Here is a 19,735-nt window from a genome sequence, read left to right on the forward strand (position 1 = left end):
CCCCCCCCCCCCCCCCCCGTGCATGCTCTCTCTCAAGTAAATAAATAAAATCTTAAAAAAAAAAAAAGTTTTGGAAACATAGTGATGATGGTTGTACATTGTGAATATAATTACTGCCACTGAATTGTGCACTTAAAAGGTTAAAATGGCAAATTTTATGCTATATAAGAGCGCCTGGATGGCTCAGTCATTGGGCGTCTGCCTTCGGCTCAGGTCATGATCCCGGGGTCCTGGGATCGAGCCCCACATCGGGCTCCCTGCTCAGCGGGAAGCCTGCTTCTCATTCTCCCACTCCCCCTGCTTGTGTGCCTTCTCTCGCTATCTGTCAAATAAATAAATCTTAAAAAAAAAAAATGTATGCTATATATATTTTACAATTCTGAAAAACCTAATGATGTGAAATACCAAAACCAGTGAACTGTACACTTTAAATGTATCAATTCTATGTACAGATATCAATAAAGCAGTTTTAATAAAGTGTAACTACTGTTGAAAACATCATTAAATGGCAAATATGTTATATATATTTAGCACAATAAAAGTAATTCCCAAAAAAAGGCAGGTCCACCAGAGCACAGGCACCATATTCAAAGCATAGACAAGAAACACTGCGTGGCTTATTGATCACATTAAGTGTGCTAGAGTCAAGTGTTCAGTATGGGGCACACTGAATAGCTGCTGAGTCTACAGGGTGGAGGGCTTTAAATAAGAATAACTGAACTAGATGGAACTGGTCACTGAAAGCTAGTTGAGGTTCACTGCATGCTTAAGGGAAGAATTAAATGAATGGAGATGTAGTGCTGTAATCAAGTAAGTTAAGGACATAACTGGGGCTTCTGGGTGGCTCAGCTGGATAAGCCACTGCCTTCAGCTCGGGTCATGGTCCCGGGGTCCTGGGATCAAGTCCCACATCAGGCTCCCCCTGCTCTGCACGGAGCCTGCTTCTTCCTCTCCCTCTGCCTGCTCCTCCCCCTGCCTGTGTTCTGTGTGTGTGTGTGTAAATAAATAAATAAATAAATAAAATCTTTTTAAAAAAAGAAAAGAACTGAAAGTTCTTTATGGAGTTCAGTAATACAGGAATCCAGTGCTTTTTGTACTTCTGGGGTTGCTCTACTGACTACTGCTTATCTGTGAATATTTATATAACTTTCACATGACTGAAGGCTCCATGTGGGCCATTCTTCTGGGTTTGTTTCTTTGTTGTCATTTTCAACCCAACAAACAACTGAACACAGCCTGGGCATTCTAACAATGAACAAAATGTTACCATCGACCTCAATCAACATGTTGGGGCCCATAAAACCCAAATCCCCGAGAAAAATTTAGACAAGTATTAATCAGCTTTTTATCCTTTTCGAAAATGGATTAGTGGTGATTCACTTTTTAAAGGATTTTGATTTTTCAGACAACACGCACGCTGGGTTTTACTCACCGATTTCCTCTGATTCCTGCCCAGAAACTCTAAGCTCGCATTCCTTTGGATAGTGTTTTTGGATTAATTCCCACAGTTCCATGTTGACAAGAGAATTTCTTCGGGTATGGTATCGGGTCCACGAAGAGACCCGGCGGCGACAGAAGGGACAGCATAAACTCGCCTTTTCGACAGTCGATTGGAAGCATGGGTTACAGAGCGTGTGGTTACAAGGCAGTGTTATGGGCTCGATTAGGATTTCCACACAGATGCGGCACTGGCATTCCGACAAGGAAGGGATGGCGGTTTTGGGTACAGCCATTTTAATATGCTAAAAAGGCATGCTCAACATCAATACCTGAAAGAGAGAGAATCTTATTTCCGGCCCAACTACGAAGAAAGGAAATAAACACCTTTGTGTTTAATATTATGCCCAGCAGCGTATCAGAATTCAGAGACTGGGAGCATCACATAACGTCTTGAAGCAAAAAGGCGCTCTGCGATCCAGGGAAACAGGACTACCCTGGAAGGCGGCGTATTTATCCATGTTTAAGACAAATGTCGCGTAAGGAAACGAACCTTTCCGTCGGGAGACCTAGGCTGCTCCGAGGCATTAACACCACCGTTGTGGCAAGGCTGGCAGTGCGCTCCAGCTCTCCCGCGCGGCGGGAGGTACGCGCCAAGTTCCCCTCCTCCCTCTTACCAGCTGAGGGTGCTCCCTTAGCTCCCGGCAGCCAAGCCCGAGGCCGCCCAGGCCCGAAGCTTCGGGGCCTCAGCTCCGAGAAGAACGCTGTTTCCGCCCGGACGCCGAGCTGCGCGGGAGCAGGACTTCCGTTTTACCGTTGTTGTGGCGGCAGCACGCGAGCCCCCACATTCCAGCTTTCGTGCACCTGGAGCCGTTTACCGGCGCCCTGAGCCCACAGTCCCCTTCCTTAGGTCAGCCAAAAATACCTAATCTTAGCAGTGGTGCCGTAGCAACCCGACAAGGGCTAGTGACGTCACAACTGCCCACCCAAACGGCCCCTCCCACCCAGAGAACGACCCAAGGGCCGACACAGCTGACGTTCGGCGGGGCGGGACTTCCGGGTCCTGTGAGCGCCGCCCGCCCCGCCCCGGCCCGCTCCCTGCCCGGTGGAGGGCCCTCCCCTCGCGTTGCAGTGCCTTTCGCTGCGGAAACTCCTGAGTGTCGTGAGGATGATCTCTGGCAGAAAAAGGGAAGCCTCGGGACAAATTAAAGACCAAACAGAAATTTTAAAAATTCTTCCCTCTTCTTAAAATTCTAGTCCTCAGGCTACTATTCTGTTTCTGCTATCTTGTACCAAACCTCTTAGGTCGCTTTCTAGAGTTCTTAGGAAGCATCTCCTAGGTTGATCTCCTAGAAAGGATGTGGCCAGAGAATTCGCAAACTTGATACAGTTTAACACGCACTGCCACTGCCTTCTCTGACACACCCCTTCTGAAGTCTGAGGCCTAGAGATAGGTTGTTTTAGGATTGCCTTCCCTTCTAAGTGTTGTCCAAAACTGACTTCTTGTGTTATGGGGCCGAAATTTGTAAGGCAGAGACAGAGCTTGGGTATAAAGAAGGAAGATAGTTTATTGCTTCGCCGGGCGAAGGAGGCTGCAGCAGGCTGATGCCTCCAAGACTGCAAGCCCGCCCAGGGCAAAAGGCTGAGGGATTCGGTAGGCATTACAGGATCTGGGCAGTTTCGACAGGAATCTGGTACGTGCTGTCCCCACGTTTCTTATGTTTTCAAGGTGGTCTCAGGACTAGCGCTGCCATGGGCCATCCAAGTCTCATTACTAAGTATCTACATCACCCAGTTCTTGGAGCAAAAGGTTCTACAGAAAAACAAGTGAAAGGGAGGGGAGGCCTCAAGAATGAGGAAGAGAACAATTCGTGCAGTTTAAAGTCAAGATTTGCTGAAGCATTAGTGTGTCCATCTTAATTTCCATCCATTCATTTCTTCTTTATTTTTATTTTTTAAATCATGTTATTGATTTTTTTAATATTTGTTTCAGGGGTACAGGTCTGTGATTCATCAGTCTTATATAATACCCAGTGCTCATTACAACACATACCGTCCCCAGTGTCCATCACCCAGCCACCCCATTCCTCCACCGCCCTTCCCTCCAGCAATCCTCAGTTTGCTTCCTAAGATTTAGAGTCTCTTATGGTTTGTCTCCCTCTCTGGTTTCATCTTTTTTCATTTTTTCCTCTCTTCCTGTATGATCCTCTGCCTTGTTTCTTAAATTCCATGTATCAGTGAGATTATATGATGATTGTCTTTCTCTGATTGACTTATTTCGCTTAGCATAATACCCTCTAGTTCCATCCACGTCCTTGCAAATGACAAGATTTCATTTTTGATGGCTGCGTAACATTCCATTATATATATATTCCATTGTATATATATTACCACATCTTCTTTACCCATTCATCTGTTGATGGACATCTAGGCTCTTTCCATAGTTTGGCTATTATGGACATTGCTGCTATAAACATTGGGGTGCAGGTGCCCCTTCAGATCACTACATTTGTATCTTTGGGGTAAATACCCAATAGTGCAATTGCTGGGTCCTAGGGTAGTTCTATTTTTAACCTTTTGAGGAACCTCCATACTGTTTTCCAGAGTGGCTGCACCAACTTGCATTCCCACCAACAGTGTAGGAGGGTTCCCCTTTCTCTGCATCTTTGCCAACATCTGTCGTTTCCTGACTTGTTAAGGTTAGCCATTCTGACCAGTATGAGGTAGTTTCTCATTGAGGTTTTGATCTGTATTTCCCTGATACCGAGTGATGTTGTGCACTTTTTCATGTGTCTGTTAGCCATTTGGATATCTTCTTTGCAGAAATGTCTGTTCATGGGGCGCCTGGGTGGCTCAGATGGTTAAGCGTCTGCCTTCAGCCCAGGTCATGATCCCAGGGTCCTGGGATTGAGTCCTGCACTGGGCTCCTTGCTCAGCGGGTAGCCTGCTTCTCCCTCTCCTTCTGCCTCTCCCCCTGCTCATGCTCTCTCTCTCTCTCGGTATCTCTGTGTCTCAAATGAATAAATAAAATCTTAAAAAAAAAAAAGAATGTTCATGTCCTCTACCCATTTCTTGATTGGATTATTTGTTCTTTGGGTGTTGAGTTTGATAAGTTCTTTACAGATTTTGGATACTAGCCCTTTATCTGATATGTCATTTGCAAATATCTTCCCCTGTTCTGTTGGTTGTCTTTTGATTTTGTTGACTGTTTCCTTTCCTTGGCAAAAGCTTTTTATCTTGATGAAGTCCCAATCATTCCTTTTTGCTTTTGTTTCCCTTGCCTTTGGTGACGTGTCTAGCAAGAAGTTGCTGTAGCCGAGGTTGAAGAGGTTGCTGCCTGTGTTCATCTCAAGGATTTTGATGTATTCCTGTCTCACATTGAGGTCTTTCATCCATTTTGAGTCTATTTTTTTTTTAAAGATTTTTTTATTATTTATTTATTTGTGAGAGAGAATGAGAGACAGAGACCACGAGAGGGAGGAGGGTCAGAGGGAGAAGCAGACTCCCCGCTGAGCAGGGAGCCCGATGCGGGACTCGATCCCGGGACTCCAGGATCATGACCTGAGCCGAAGGCAGTCGCCTAACTGACTGAGCCACCCAGGCGCCCCATTTTGAGTCTATTTTTGTGTATAGTGTAAGGAAATGGTCCAGTTTCATTCTTCTGCATGTGGCTGTCCAATCTTCCCAACACCATTTGTTGAAGAGACTTTTTTCCATTGGACATGCTTTCCTGCTTTGTCGAAGATTAGTTGACCATTGAGTTGAGGGTCCATTTCTGGGCTCTCTATTCTGTTCCATTGATCTATGTGTCTGTTTTTGTGCAAGTACCATGCTGTCTTGATGATGACAGCTTTGTAATAGAGCTGGAAGTCCGGAATTGTGATGCTGCCGGCTTTGCTTTTCTTTTTCAACATTCCTCTGGCTATTCGGGGTCTTTTCTGGTTCCATACAAATTTTAGGATTATTTGTTCCAGTTCTGTGAAAAAAGTTGATGGTATTTTGACAGGGATTGCATTGAATGTGTAGATTGCTCTAGGTAGCATAGACATTTTAACAATATTTGTTCTTCCAATCCATGATCATGGAATGTTTTTCATTTCTTTGTCTTTCTCAATTTTTTTCATGAGTGTTCTATATTTTCTGAGTACAGATCCTTTGCCTCTTTGGTTAGGTTTATTCCTAGGTGTCTTATGGTTTTGGGTGCAATTGTAAATGGGAGAGAAACTCCTTAATTTCTCTTTCTTCTGTCTCATTTTTGGTGTATAGAAATGCAACTGATTTTTATATCTTGCCACTTTGCTGAATTCCTGTATGAGTTCTAGCAATTTTGGGGTGGAGTCTTTTGGGTTTTCCACATAGAGTATCATGTCATCTGCAGAGTGAGAGTTTGACTTCTTTGCTGATTCAGATGCCTTTTATTTCTTTTTGTTGTCTGATTGCTGAGGCTAGGACTTCTAATACTATGTTGAACAGCAGTGGTGATAGTGGACATCCCTGCCGTGTTCCTGACCATAGGGGTAAAGCTCTTAGTTTTTCCCTATTGAGAATGATATTTGCTGTGGGTTTTTCATAAATGGCTTTTATGATTTTGAGGTATGTACCCTCTATCCCTACACAGTGGAGAGTTTTTTTTTTTTTTAAGATTTTATTTATTTATTTGACAGAGAGAGACACAGTGAGAGCAGGAACACAAGCAGGGGGAGTGGGAGAGGGAGAAGCAGGCCTCCTGCCGAGCAGGGAGCCCAACACGGGGCTCGATCCCAGGACCCTGGGATCATGACTTGAGCCGAAGGCAGACACTTAACTAACGACTGAGCCACCCAGGTGCCCCCAGTGGAGAGTTTTAATCAAGAAAGGATGCTGTACTTTGTCAAATGCTTTTTCTGCATCTATTAAGAGTATATCATATGGTTCTTGTCCTTTCTTTTATTTATGTAGCGTATCACATTGATTGATCTGCGGATGTTGAACCACCCTTGCCGCCCAGGAATAAATCCCACTTGGTTGTGGTGAATAATCCTTTTAAACCATTCATTCATTTTTTAAAAAAAATATTCTATTTATTTATTTGACAGAGAGAGAGATAGCGAGAGCAGGAACACAAGCAGGGGGAGTGGGAGAGGGAGAAGCAGGCTTCCCGCCGAGCAGGGAGCCCAATGTGGGCTCGATCCCAGGATCTTGGGATCATGACCTGAGCTGAAGGCAGATGCTTAATGACTGAGCCACCCAGGCGCCCCTATCCATTCATTTCTATAGCAGTTTCATAGGGCTTAGAAAACAAACTACAGAGCTGCCTCGATCCTGGGGCTTAGCTGTCATGTGCATCATTTATGGTGTACTCCTGTATTATTAAATTTCAATCTAGAACAATCAAAATTACAAAGGAGGTAAAAAGTATTTTAACATTTTATGCATTCTGAAATAAGTTTTTCCACTTTGATACTAAGTTCTTGTGCTGACACCTGATCTTACCGTTTTGAATTCTATGAAAAAAGTAGGTTTTGGGACACCTGGCTGGCTCAGTTGGTAGAGCATGCAACTCTTGATCTCATGTGATCTTGGGCCCCACACTGGGTGTAAAGATTACTTAAAAATTAAAAAAAAAGAAAAGTAGGTTTTGGCTAGAAAAACCACAGGAACGCAATAGACTGATCCCTAGTACTTAAGAACCAAACCAAGAGGCAGAAAATAGAATGATGGTTGCCAGGGGCTGGGAGAGTTACTGTTTAATGGGTACAGAGTTTGTTTTCAGATGGATGGTAGTAATGGTTGCACAGTATTATGAATGTATATAATACACTGAACTGTCCACTTAAAAATTGTTAAGGTGTTAAATTTTGTTATATGTATTTTACCACAATAAGAAAAAATTTTTAAACAACAACCAAAAGAAAAGGAAAGGAAAAGAAAAGAAAAGAAAAAAACAACCTGAAAAAAAACTGAGGCCTGAGTTTTTGAGGAAATGTTACATAGATGTGGAGGAAGAGAAGAAAATCACTGCGTGAATACAGTCTTTAAGGTCTTTTGGGTTTGCCGAGACCATTCAGGTTGGCCAGATGGTTTCAGATGGAGATAAACCAAGGATGTGTGGGCCCTTGGTAGAGAGTTTTGGGAACTTTCATTTTGTTTTAATGTGAATTCAGAAACCTGTTGTTGTCAATCCACTTGTCCATGATATCAACACCTTAGCCTAAAATTTCAGCTCCCTAATATGGTCCCAACCTTCTTTTCCCTGTGGAACCCCCCTTTATTCTTTCTTTTTTTTTTTAAGGTTTATTTGAGAGAGAGAGAGAGCATGAGCGCAGTGGAGAGGGGCACAGGGAGAGGGAGAGAAACTCAAGCAGACTCTGTGCTGAGTGTGGAGCCGGATTTGAGGCTGGATCCCATGACCCCAAGATCATGACCTGAGCTAAAACCAAGAGATGGACACCCAACAGACTGAACCACCCAGAAGCCCCCTCCCATTATCCTTTTATTTTTTATTTTTATTTTTTTAAATATTTTATTTATTTAACAGAGAGAGACACAGCAAGAGAGGGAACACAAACAGGGGGAGTGGGAGAGGGAGAAGCAGGCTTCCCGCCGAGCAGGGAGCCTGATGTGGGGCTCAATCCCAGGACCCTGAGATCATGACCTGAGCCGAAGGCAGACGCCTGACAACTGAGCCACCCAGGTGCCCCCCCCCGATTATCCTTTCAAACATTCAACTATGATCTAGTCGCTGGCATCCAGATCTTGTGCTTTCAGGCCATAGTTTGAAATCTTAACTCATGAGTTACTTTGGTGCTTTGCCTACTTGAAGGATCAATTCAATGTGCTTCTTCCAGGAAGTAGTCCTCAATCTTCAATCACACAGTGATAACCCTCCTCTGAACTCACCTAATCATTGTATTGCCTACTGATAGTGGTTTTTACTGTAGTCTTATTATTTAACTCTTAACATTTTAATGTATATGTTCAGGTATTTATGTCTGTGTAATGGATACATTTTATGTGCTTCCTCAGATTTCCTTGGCCTTGTTTACTTTCTGGACCCATAGTCCCATCGCTTCTCGGCCTTTTGGTTAAGATCAAGTGTGGACCCATAGTCCCTTGCTCTGCCTGGGGCTAACCAGTTGCATTTCTAGAATCTCTGGCTCTTTCTATCACTTCTGGACTCCAGTGAAACATTGCACTGAGCAAGGCAGGCACTGGCTTCCTACTGGCTGCTGGGAGGACTTAAATGATGCATCCTGGAAGTAGAGTGGTGGGGGGCAGTTACTCCCCATGGAACAAACTTCAGCCAACTGAAAACAGTAGACTAAGTGAGCATGACAGAGAAATTCCCTTTCCATCTTCCTTCCAAGGCATGGTTTCTCCAAACAGTGTGTCTGGGGAGGACAAGAAAAAAAAAAGTGCATGTTTTTTCAAGATTTTATTTATTTTTTATTATTTATTTGTTTATTTGAGAGAGAGTGAGAGAGAGTGAGCAAGGTGAGGAGCAGAGGGAGAAGCAGGCTCCCTGCTGAGCAGGGAGCCCAACACGGGGCTCAATCCCAGGATCCTGGGATCATGACCTGAGCCGAAGGCAGCCGCTTAACCGACTGAGCCACCCAGGCGCCCCTCAAGATTTTATTTTTAAGTAATCTCTACACCCAACATGGGGCTCAAACTTACAACCTTGAGAGCAAGAGTCTAATGCTCTACCAGCTGAGCCAGCCAGATGCTCCAAGACTGAGTGCATTTATCTACCAAGCAAGCTGCTGTGTCATGGCTCATTTTCAAAGAGGGCCAGCAAGGTAATACATCATATCGTATTACTTCGAATCCTCTACCTAACTCCTTCCAGAATGTTACCTCATTTTGGTTAATCTGAATTTGTACCTCCCAAATAATGCATAAGCACTTAACCTTTACCTGGAAGACAGGGTCCACATTTTTAAATGTTTCTGTTATTCACAGCACCTAGTACATGGCATTTGGTGTTCAATAAAATTTTTTTAAGATTTTATTTTTAAGTAATTTCTATATCCATTATGGGGCTTAAACCTACAACCCTGAGATCAAGAATCATGTGCTTTATCAACTGAGCCAGTCAGGCGCCCCAATAGATACTTTAATATATAGTCAATGTGTAAGAGTTCCCTTTCCAGTGTAAAATAACTATGGTAGTGTACTGGAGAGAAAGTGCATAACATACAATATATATTAGGTGTTTTTATTGTTTTTTTGTCTTCTAGTATATAGTACATTCACATGGTTCAAAATTCAAAATGTACAAAATGGAGTAACAGTGAAAAGAATTCCTCCTACCTTTGACCCCTAGCCTCTTCATTTTTTTCCCTGAGAGAACCAATGTTCTTACTTTCTAATGTATCTCTCCAGAAGAAGCTTATGAAGTTTATGGATATATTAGCTTGTGTGTGTGTGTGTGTGTGTGTGTTTGTTTTTGCCCTTTTTTTCTACTTAACAATATATAGGAAATATTTTAAAATAATACATCTTGGTAATAACTCCTTATCGTTTTACAGTTACACAAAGAACTTCTTCATTCTCTTATATTGCTACACAGAAAGTATCCATTGTATCAATTTATCATAGTTTGTTTAAGGCTCCCCCCACTTTTGCTATAAAAATAAGCCTGTGATAAATTGTACATACATCTTCTTTTCTCCATTTGCAAGATAAATTGCTAGAAGTAGAATCTCTTGGTCATCAAAGTTAGCTTCTGACTGATGGTATCAACTCTTTTAGGGATGACTTTTGCTCTTCGGGGGACCTCGCTGCTTTCCCCTTCCCAATGACCTGCACAGCCCTCAGCAAACTATCCTGCAGAGCCTGGTTCTTTACCATGTTAGTGATCAGGAAAGTGACATCCCTGATATACATCTGCCTCACTTTAGCACCATAGTATTCTGCCTTGTTACCATGGGCAATAAAGAAGGTACAAAGTGCTGTGATATCTCCTTCTTGCAGCCCACACTCCTCCAGGACAGACTCCCACATGACTCTAACATGCTGGTTCTTGACTTTTCGTCTCAGGACAGAGGCTAAGGTGGGAAGACTTCGCACCAGGTCTGGCAGCTTCTCAAGCACACGAGTGTGCAAGCAGATGAGTACTTCGATGACGTAGCTGTATAAAATATTCAGTTCCATTGAAGTGAATCTACAAAAAACGTGGAGAGCTTCTTAATCAGTAGAACTCCTTATGTACAAACATAAAGCTAATTCTATCAGGATACAACCCACGAGAAGAACCAGCGGTTGTATTTCAGAAAATATTTTAGAATAGGGCCTGCACTACATGGGATAGCTTCGTTCTCAGGCCCCTCACACTATACATTTCTCGACAGCAGAGGAGTTATGTCACCCATCTCTGTGCTAGCAAGACACCGTCAGACAAGAGACACTGTGACGAGATGTATATGGCAGTACTGGTGTATCAACAGGTGCTCAAATTAATCTTTTATTTTTATTTTTATTTTTTTTAAAGATTTTATTTATTTATTCATGAGAGATAGAGAGGCAGAGGCAGAGGGAGAAGCAGGCTCCCCGCGGAGCAGGGAGCCTGATGCGGGACTCGGTCCCAGGATCCTGGGATCATGACCTGAGCCGAAGGCAAGCGCTTAACCGACTGAGCCACTCAGGTGCCCCATGAATGTATTTTTAAAAAAAAAGATTTATCTATTTTATAGAGAAAGAGAGAGAAACACGAGTGGGAGGGGCAGAGAGAGAGGGAGAGTCTCAAGCAGACTCTCCAATGAGTGCATAGCCCAGTTCAGGGCTCAATCCCAGGACCCCAAGATCATGACCTGAGCTTAAACCAAGAGTTGTATGCTCAACTGACTGCACCACCCAGTCAGTTGATATTTAATTATTAAAGATTTTATTATTTGACAGAGCAAGAGAAAGGGAGAGAGAGCGCAAGTAGGGGAAGCAGCAGCAGGAGAGGGAGAAGCAGGCTTCCTGCCGAGCAGGGAGCCCGATGTGGGGCTCGATGCCAGGACCCCGGGATCATGACCTGAGCCGAAGGCAGATGCTTAACCGACTGAGCCACCCAGGCGTCCCTCAAATTAATCTTTTTTGAATGAATTGACCTCCGAAAATATAATTTCTTCACAACCCATTGAAGTTCAAGTTTAGAATGACCACTGCAAGCTTTCACAAAGCCACAAAATTCCACCGCTTTCTCACTGGATACTCACTTGGTAGCCAGAACTGCTCTCCACAGCTCATCTTGGGCTGCCTGGCTTGCCAGAGCCTTGCTATGCTCTTCAAATCTCTGGGTCAGACCATTCTTGGTGCAGTCCAGTTCTTTAAACTGTGCTTCTAAAGCTTGGAGTTTGTGGTCTACTCTATAGGATGAAAGAATCAAGCGGGACTTTAGGACAAGGGACAAAACCTTAGTCTTGCCTTAAGGTAAAGCTCTAATACATTGTTTATAACCGCCATTAATTTGGGCAGCTACTTAAATGATGAACAGATGTTCCTATTTGCCGTTTGCTCTAACCATCATCCTACATCCTATATTCCTTATATTGCCAAACCTTTTAATCGTCTTATTACTTGAATTATCTGCCATGTCTTGATTTTTCTATTGTACTTTATATTTTCAAAAGTATTTTAGGGGCACCTGGCTGGCTGAGTCAGTGGAGCCTGCAACTCTCAATCTCAGGGTCTTGAGTTCAAGCCCCACATTGGGCATGGAGCCTACTTTAAGAAAAGAAGTACTTTTTTTTTTTTTTAAGATTATTTATTTATTTATTTGACAGAGAGAGACACAGTGAGAGAGGGAACACAAGCAGGGGGAGTGGGGGAGGGAGAAGCAGTGTTCCCACCAAGCAGGGAGCCCGATGCAGGGCTCGATCCCAGGACCCTGGGATCATGACCTGAGCTGAAGGCAGGCGCTTAACGACTGAGCCACTCAGGCGCCCTGAAAAGAAGTACTTTAAATACAAGCATTACTTTGATTCTCACAACAACCATAAGAAATGAAGCAGTCATTTTTATCATTTTACAGATAAAGAAATTGAGGGGTGCCTGGCGGGCTCAGTCAGAAGAGCATGAGACTCTTGATCTCGGGGTCATGAGTTCAAGCCCTACATGGATGTAGAGATTACTAAAAAAAATAAATAAACTTTACAGATAAAGAAATTGAGTCTCCAAAAGATCGAAACCTAATGTCATAGCTAGCTAGTGCTGGGACCAGTATTTAATAAGGTGCATTTCTCTATTCTGACTGCCCAAATCCTATCCTACCTTCAGGATAAGCTCACTTTCCACTGCTTGAATTCCCTAGCCTTTCTGCCTGGAGATCACCCTGCCGACTTAATTTTCACAGGGACTGCCTTCATTACCTGTCACTCCCCACCTCCAGCTTTATTTTTAGAGTTAGCATTTCATGAATGAAATTTGGAGGGAGGGAATCAGAGACTATTTCTGAGACATCTTTATACCTGTCCCCTAATACCTAGCAAAGGCCTTAGACAGAAGTAATAAAATAACGTCTCATCTGATCCACATCCCTGATGTGAATGAGTTGCTGAGCTGTGTAACCCAACGTGGGCATTTGGGGTAGCTCTGAACAACCTTAATCATCAGGGGCGCTGTGGCACCAGAATTATGTCAAACTGAATCACAGGGAACTGAAACAACACAACTCACTTGCCTGAAGACCCCCACATTGTTTTTCATGAAAGAAGTGATAGATAAATACACATACCACTTCCCTGAGCTTCCAAGTCCCCAGTGACCTGGATACTCTTAGAGTTGCCCAGGTTCTGTCCTTGGCCATCTTTTCTTCTTGGTCCTCACTTTATCTCAAGGCTAATTCAGCTTCAGGTACCACATCTCTCCTAAGCGCTAGACCTGTTATCTTTAACTGTGTTTTGTGCATCTCCACCTGGATGGAGATGTCAAACTCAACTGTCCTAAACTGAACCTGCTAACTATCCCCCCCCAACCACCCCAATCGTCAGAAATTACTATGGTGGAATTTTCTCACTGTTTTGGATATTTTATGTACATATAGATAAGGCCCTCTATGAAATGTGTGGTGTTTCGTAGGAGTGTAAGCCTGCAGGACCTAATATGGCAGCAGTCTCCGTTTGCATGTCGAAACAATGTCATCTGGCATACTGTTGGTATTCACTTTGACACCTTTAAGACTATATTGCTTATAGGTCATCTCTAGGTTGAACTCTGTAGAGAGAAACTCTAGCTTGTCAGTCAGTGTAAAAGTTCACAATGGTTAACAGTTTTTGGGAAGCCTCTCACCAAAAGGCATTCCCACACCATTCCAAATAAATCCTAAACAACATGTCTGCAAATCCAAGTCTGCTTTCTACTACAATCCCCCAGTTTAGTTAGTGATATCACCATCTATTCAATTGCTTGAACTAGAAATCTCAGAATAATTTTTACCTTTTTTTTCTTCCTCTCCATTAATGCCTCTAAACTATCCCTTCCTCTCCATCACCACTAAACCAGTTAGTAACTATCTTTCACTTTGACCTAGGATTATAGTAGCCTAACTGAATCCTTGCTTTCAATTTCTGCTACCTCTAATCCATCCTCTAGAAATATGCTTCTTTTTTTTAAGATTTTTAAAAAATTTATTTATTTGTCAGAGAGAGAGGGAGAAAGAAAGCACAAGCAGGGGAAGCGTCAGGCAGAGGGAGAAGCAGGCTTCCCGCTGAGCAGGGAGCCCAATACGGGGCTTGATCCCAGGACCCTGGGATTATGACCTAAGCTGAAGGCAGACACTTAACCAGCTGAGCCACCCAGGCATCCCTAGAAATATGCCTCTAAAACACAATTCTGTTCATGTAACTCAACTGATTATCTATGTTGTCCATTGATACAGTTAGAGCCAAATTGGATATCCTCAGGAGGATGAACATAAAGCCCTTAGCCCTTTGCTCCCTTCTTCTGCCAGTCCTCTCATATCCTAGTCACTAACCACTTGCGACATCTAGCAGCTGACTGAACACAGCACACAATTCCAGGCTTCTGTGGCTTCCAAGTACTTTTCCTCACCCCAGAATTCCTTCCCATATTTTTCTTTCTCATAACTTTTTACTCATACTTTAAGGTCCAGCTTAAATGTCTTTCTGTGAAGTGTTCCTTTTCCTAGTATAAAAGGCAAAATTAATTGATCCTTTCTTCATGTTCCCATAGCCCTTTAGGAACATTACCATCGTAAGGTCATAAGGTCAATCACATTCTAGTATTTATGAATACTTCTGTTATCTGTATAGGCTTTGAGCTCCTTGAGGACAGAAACCGTATTTTACTTATTTTGTATACCTAGAATATAGCACATGCATTAATTGAATGGAATTCACCTGGGAGTAATTTTTCTTTCTTGTTTAGTTATATCTATTTTTAACCTGGAAGACTTAAACCACTTTAAACAGAGACAGAATTCTAATTAGTATGTCTATAGTTCTTTGCCTATTTTTATTCTTTATTCTTCTCTTACCCATCTTCCCAGAAAAGCAGGCAATGCTTGCTCCCTCCCTGTAGCCCTTAGCAACCTTTTCATTGCCTCCTTCAAGGATATCAGGGCTGTGGTCTCATTGTTCATCTTCTTAAGGCAAAATGAAAGGAAACCAAACAAGGAAAACAAAAACCTAATGGAGGTTTGAATCCAGGGTTTTCTGCTGTCTTCCACTCAGCAACAGGCAGCAGCAGTATGAGTATTTGATCTAATTCTGCCTGAAAGGTCACTCAGTACAAGAAGCTTTTAATAGCTTGTACATCCAAATATAGTTCCAGAGAACTCATCTTGTGAGCACAGGTGTCTTAGAACGCACATATTTGCTTTTGTAAAATGAACCATAGTACATCAACATAGCAAAACAATCAGATGTAATCGTGGCTCTGTGTGTATTCCAATAAATGTATATATGGTTATATACAAGGGTTAAATTTGATGGAAATATTACTCTCAAATTTTAACAGCTTCATTATTCAACTATAATCTAAATTAGGTTTAAAGAGATCCCCAGACCTTCTATGATGTATTGTATCAATGCTAAAAATCTAATCATCCTTAGAAACTAATAAATATAATTTATTATATTTATATATATAAAATATAAAACTAATAAATATTTATTGAGAGTTTCTAGTATTAGATTAAGTATTGAAAATAAAAACAGACAGGGGTGCCTGGGTGGCTCAGTCAGTTAGAGGTCCAACTCTTGATTTCGGCTCAGGTCATGATCTCGGGGTCGTGAGCTTGAGCCCCGTGCTGGGTGTGGAGCCTGCTTAAGATTCTCCTCTCTCTGTCGTGCTGTCTCTCTCTCTAAAAATAGATACATACATTCATACATACATATGTATGTATATAAATACATAAATAAGGAAATAAACACAGACATAAAACAGGACCGCTGAATTCAATGTGTTTAAAGTCTAATTGGGAAGACAGGACATATACTTAAAAAGAAAATGTATATAAAATGTTGTGCACCAAATAGGTACAGACCATAGAAATCATAGATGAGAGAGTAAGTCACTAAAGCGTTGGGTAATTGAGAAATGCTAACATTGAAGGTAGGATTTGGGCTTAGCCTTAAAGGAAATGTAAGTCTCTGATTATCAGAGAAGATAGAGAAGGGTATTACCAACTGGAGTAATGTGCGCAAAATCACAAAGCAAGGTACATGATGCGGTCAGGAAACAATGGGTGGATATGCCTTAAGCAAAAAATTCATGTGAGGAAAAAAACAACATTTAATAAGATCTTAATACAATTTTATTTATTAAAAAAACATCTAATCGGATCTTAATATTTATTTATTTGTTTGTTTGTTTGACAGAGACAGAGAGCACAAGCAGGGGGAGAAACAGAGGGAGAGGGAGAAGCAGAGAGCCCACCATGGGGCTCGATCCCAGGACCCTGGGATCATGACCCGAGCTGAAAGCACATGCTTAACCATCTGAGCCATTCAGGTGCCCCTGTATAAATAAAATCTTAAAACAAAAAACAAAACAAAACTCAGCCACGTTTTACCACTTTTAAGTGTACGGTTCTGTGGCATTAAGAACATTTACCCTGTTGCCCAACCATCACCACCATCCTTCTCCAGAACATTTTCATCTTCCCCAGCTGAAATTCTATACCCATTAAATACCAACTCCACATTCTCCCCTCTCAGTCCTGGAAACTACCATTCTACTTTTTGTCCCTATGAATTTAAGTCCTCTAGGGCCTCATATAAGTGGAATTGTATACTATTTGTCCTTTTGTGACTGGGAAGAAAGCTTTTCTGGTGACAAAACACACACACATAGTAGAAATGGTCTCTCTTCATCCCTCCTATTGTTGAATCTTCATGTAATGCCTGGTACTGCAGCAATCACCCTTTTATGACCGTGAGGGGAACCAGCCACAGAGAGCAAGCCAGGACAGCAGAGCAGGCAGATGAAAAGAACCTTTCACAATGCAAAGTAGTATGAAAGTTCCTCAAAAAATTAGAACTGGAAATCATATGATCCAGCAATCCCATTTCAGGGGATTTATTAAAAAAAAGAATTGAAAAGAGGATGTTGAAGAGGTATCTGCACTCTGATGTTCCTTGCAGCATTACTCACAATAGCCAAGATGTGGAAATAACCTAACTGTCCAGAAAGAAGGAAATCCTGCTGTTGTTTCAACATGGATGGACCTTGAGGGCATTATGCTAAATGAAATAAGCCAAACAGAGAAAAACAAATACTGCAGAGTCTCACATATGTGGAATCTAAATAAAAAGTGAAACTCAGAAACAGAAAGTAGAAAAGTGGTTGCCAGGGGTGGGTGATGTGGTTTTGAAATATAGGTGAGGTTCAGTGGGGTGAGGTCCAGAGCTGATGAGCGAGAAAGAATTTTGAGACATCTTTGGTGCAAAATGGTGGTTTTATTAAAGCACGGGGACAGGACCCATGGGCAGAAAGAGCTGCAGCACCGGGGTTGTGAGGGGTGACTGATAATATACTCTGGGGTTGGGGGAGGTAAGGAAAAGGGAGGTTTTCAAAACAACTTTCATATGCCAAAGAGGACCGACCTACAAGATACCAGAGGCCTTGCCATTGTCGGGTAAAGGTTGTTTTCCCCTCTAGCAAGGTATTAACATTAAGATGGTTGGGAGAGGGCGCCTGGGTGGCTCAGTTGGTTGGGTGACTGCCTTCAGCTCAGGTCATGATCCTGGAGTCCCGGGATCGAGTCCCGCATCGGGCTCCCTGCTCAGTGGGGAGTCTGCTTCTCCCTCTCCCGCTCCCCCCTCTCGTGCTCGCTCTCTCTCTCTCTCAAATAAATAAATAAAACCTTAAAAAAAAAAAAAAGATAGTTGGGAGATTCCTGGAAGAATGTCACACATGTCCCACCCAGGAGTGGGCGTAGGCTGCCGGGTGTCAGCTTATACTTTGTCTTCAGCTAGCCTTTTACTCCCTCATCAGTGGGGAGTGGGGGAAATAGGGAGAGGCTGCTAAAAGGGTAAGAAAAAAAAAACCCAAAACCAGAAACCTGTCCCAAATTAACCTCCCCTAGAATAATTCCATTGCTAGTGTGCTTATTGTAAGAAGTAACTTTGCCTTATTGATTACGCCTTTTTTATTTGGGCTTCTGTACTTTTGTTTTTTAAAAATTTATTTATTTGACAGAGAGAGAAAGAACACAAGCAAGGGGAGCTGCAGGCAGAGGGAGAAGCGGACTCCCCACTGAGCAGGGAGCCCGATGCGAGGCTCAGTCCCAGGACCCTGGGATCTTGACCTGAGCCAAAGGTGGATGCTTAACTGACTGAACCACCCAAGCACCCCTTGGGCTTCTGTTCTTAAGGCATTAACAGTTCAGTGAAGGATACTTTATATATCAAGTTCCTCTTTGCTGAGGTTTCTTCTGAAGCCCTTCATTCGTTTTCTTATGGGTAGGTCAGTGGCCAGAATCTTGACAAGGAAATAAAACAGAGAAGGAAGGAGAGAATGGTGGAGACTCTGATTTAAGCTGGTATCTCTGTCTTCTGCTCACTCAGAATAAGGCATTGTGGAACCCTGTCCCCAGAAGAATGTTTAAAGCAGGGCAAAGAGTAAAAAGTTCTGCTCTGGGGTCTCAGGTCATTACCTGAGCTGAAGGCAGACGCTTAACTGACTGAGCCACCCAGGTACCCCCCACTGACTGCCTTTTGTCTGTGTAGACCTAAGCAATACCTGCTGATCACTCCATCCTTGATTGCTGATTGCCTTTTATCAACTTTTGTTATTTCCTGATCTCGTCTGCTAGGCTCATCTTCCAGACCCTCCCGGTCCCCTGTCATATTGCTTTCCAAACTATTTTTTAACTAGTGAATTTGATTTTTTATTTATTTTTATTTTTTTAAAGACTTTATTTATTTATTTGACAGAGAGAGAGGGAACACAAGCAGGGGGAGTGGGAGAGGGAGAAGCAGGCTTCCCGCTGAGCAGGGAGCCCGATGCGGGGCTCGATCCCAGGACCCTGGGATCACGACCTGAGCCGAAGGCAGATGCCCAACGACTGAGCCACCCAGGTACCCCTAATATATCTTTTGTAATAAATCAGTAATAATGACTAAACTGTTTCCCTGGGTTCTGTGAACCATTCTAACAAATTATCAAGTTTGAGGAGAGGATAATGGGAACTTCTGATTTATAGTCAGTCAGAAGTGCTTGTGACAACTTGGGACTTCTGATTGGTTTCTGAAGTGGGGACAGTCTTGTGGGACTAACTTGCAGGGTCTGCGCTAAATCTTGGGAGTTAGTTTTAGAATTACATTAAATTGTAGGACACCTCGCCAGTGTCTTCCAAGAACTGGAGAATTTCTTGGTGTGGAAAATCCCATACATTTGGTGTCAGAAGTATTGAGTATAGAGAGGAAATGGTGCTTTTCCTTTCAGACTTATCACAAAGTGAACACCCTCATGTAACTTTAGCCCATATCAAGAAATAAAATATTGCCAACATGCCAGAACTGGCCCGGACCTCAGGGGCCCTCCCAATGATTGCTCTCCCTCTCTTCCCAAAAGGTAACTACTTACGTAGTTTTGTAATGTCGGTGAGGTTTGGTGGGCTGAGGTCCGGAGCCGACAGCCAAGAAAGAATTCTCGAGATATCTTTGGTGCAAAATGGTGGTTTTATTAAAGGACAGGAAAGAGCTGCTGCACCGGGGTTGTGGGGGTGACTTGGAGTTGGGGGGGGTAAGGGAAAAGGGAGATTTTCAAAAGAACTTTCATATGCTAAAGAGGACCTACAAGAGACTGGAGGCCTTGCCATTGTCAAGTTAAGGTTTTCCCCTCTTGTAAGGCATTAACATTAAGA

At 42.8% G+C, this 19,735-nt stretch overlaps 2 protein-coding genes across 4 annotated transcripts in view; both read right to left on the reverse strand.

Annotated features, from left to right (window-relative positions):
- RNF168 (ring finger protein 168) overlaps positions 1-2,442 on the reverse strand; it is a 42,417-nt gene extending 39,975 nt beyond the window's left edge. For 2 of the 3 annotated variants that reach the window (XM_021692356.1, XM_021692354.1), the window contains exon 1: positions 1,433-1,950. In XM_021692356.1, the coding sequence (XP_021548031.1) occupies positions 1,433-1,733 (301 nt within the window). In that variant the 5' untranslated portion in view covers positions 1,734-1,950. Of the gene's footprint in view, positions 1-1,432; positions 1,951-2,114 lie in introns of those variants that run through there. The other variant, XM_021692355.1, reaches the window with a different exon arrangement.
- Positions 2,443-10,122: 7,680 nt separating this feature from the next.
- Positions 10,123-15,137, reverse strand: SMCO1 (single-pass membrane protein with coiled-coil domains 1). The gene is made up of 3 exons (XM_021692615.1): positions 14,955-15,137; positions 11,622-11,771; positions 10,123-10,582 (listed from the first exon to the last, which is right to left on the reverse strand). The coding sequence occupies exons 1-3, from the start codon at positions 15,002-15,004 to the stop codon at positions 10,138-10,140; spliced, it is 645 nt and encodes a 214-aa protein (XP_021548290.1). The 5' UTR covers positions 15,005-15,137; the 3' UTR covers positions 10,123-10,137.
- Positions 15,138-19,735: the final 4,598 nt, after the last annotated feature.

This window comes from Neomonachus schauinslandi, chromosome 1 (genome assembly GCF_002201575.2).
Source record: "Neomonachus schauinslandi chromosome 1, ASM220157v2, whole genome shotgun sequence".
NCBI lineage: Eukaryota > Metazoa > Chordata > Mammalia > Carnivora > Phocidae > Neomonachus > Neomonachus schauinslandi.

Bases quoted from the DNA above. Each gene is read 5' to 3' on its own strand.
- SMCO1 (XM_021692615.1), bottom strand. From the start codon at position 15,004: ATGAACAATGAGACCACAGCCCTGATATCCTTGAAGGAGGCAATGAAA. The intron at 11,772-14,954 runs GTTGCTAAGGGC...TTCATCCTATAG, and splicing joins TTGAAGGAGGCAATGAAAAG to AGTAGACCACAAACTCCAAG. The intron at 10,583-11,621 runs GTGAGTATCCAG...CGTTTTTTGTAG, and splicing joins AGAGCAGTTCTGGCTACCAA to ATTCACTTCAATGGAACTGA.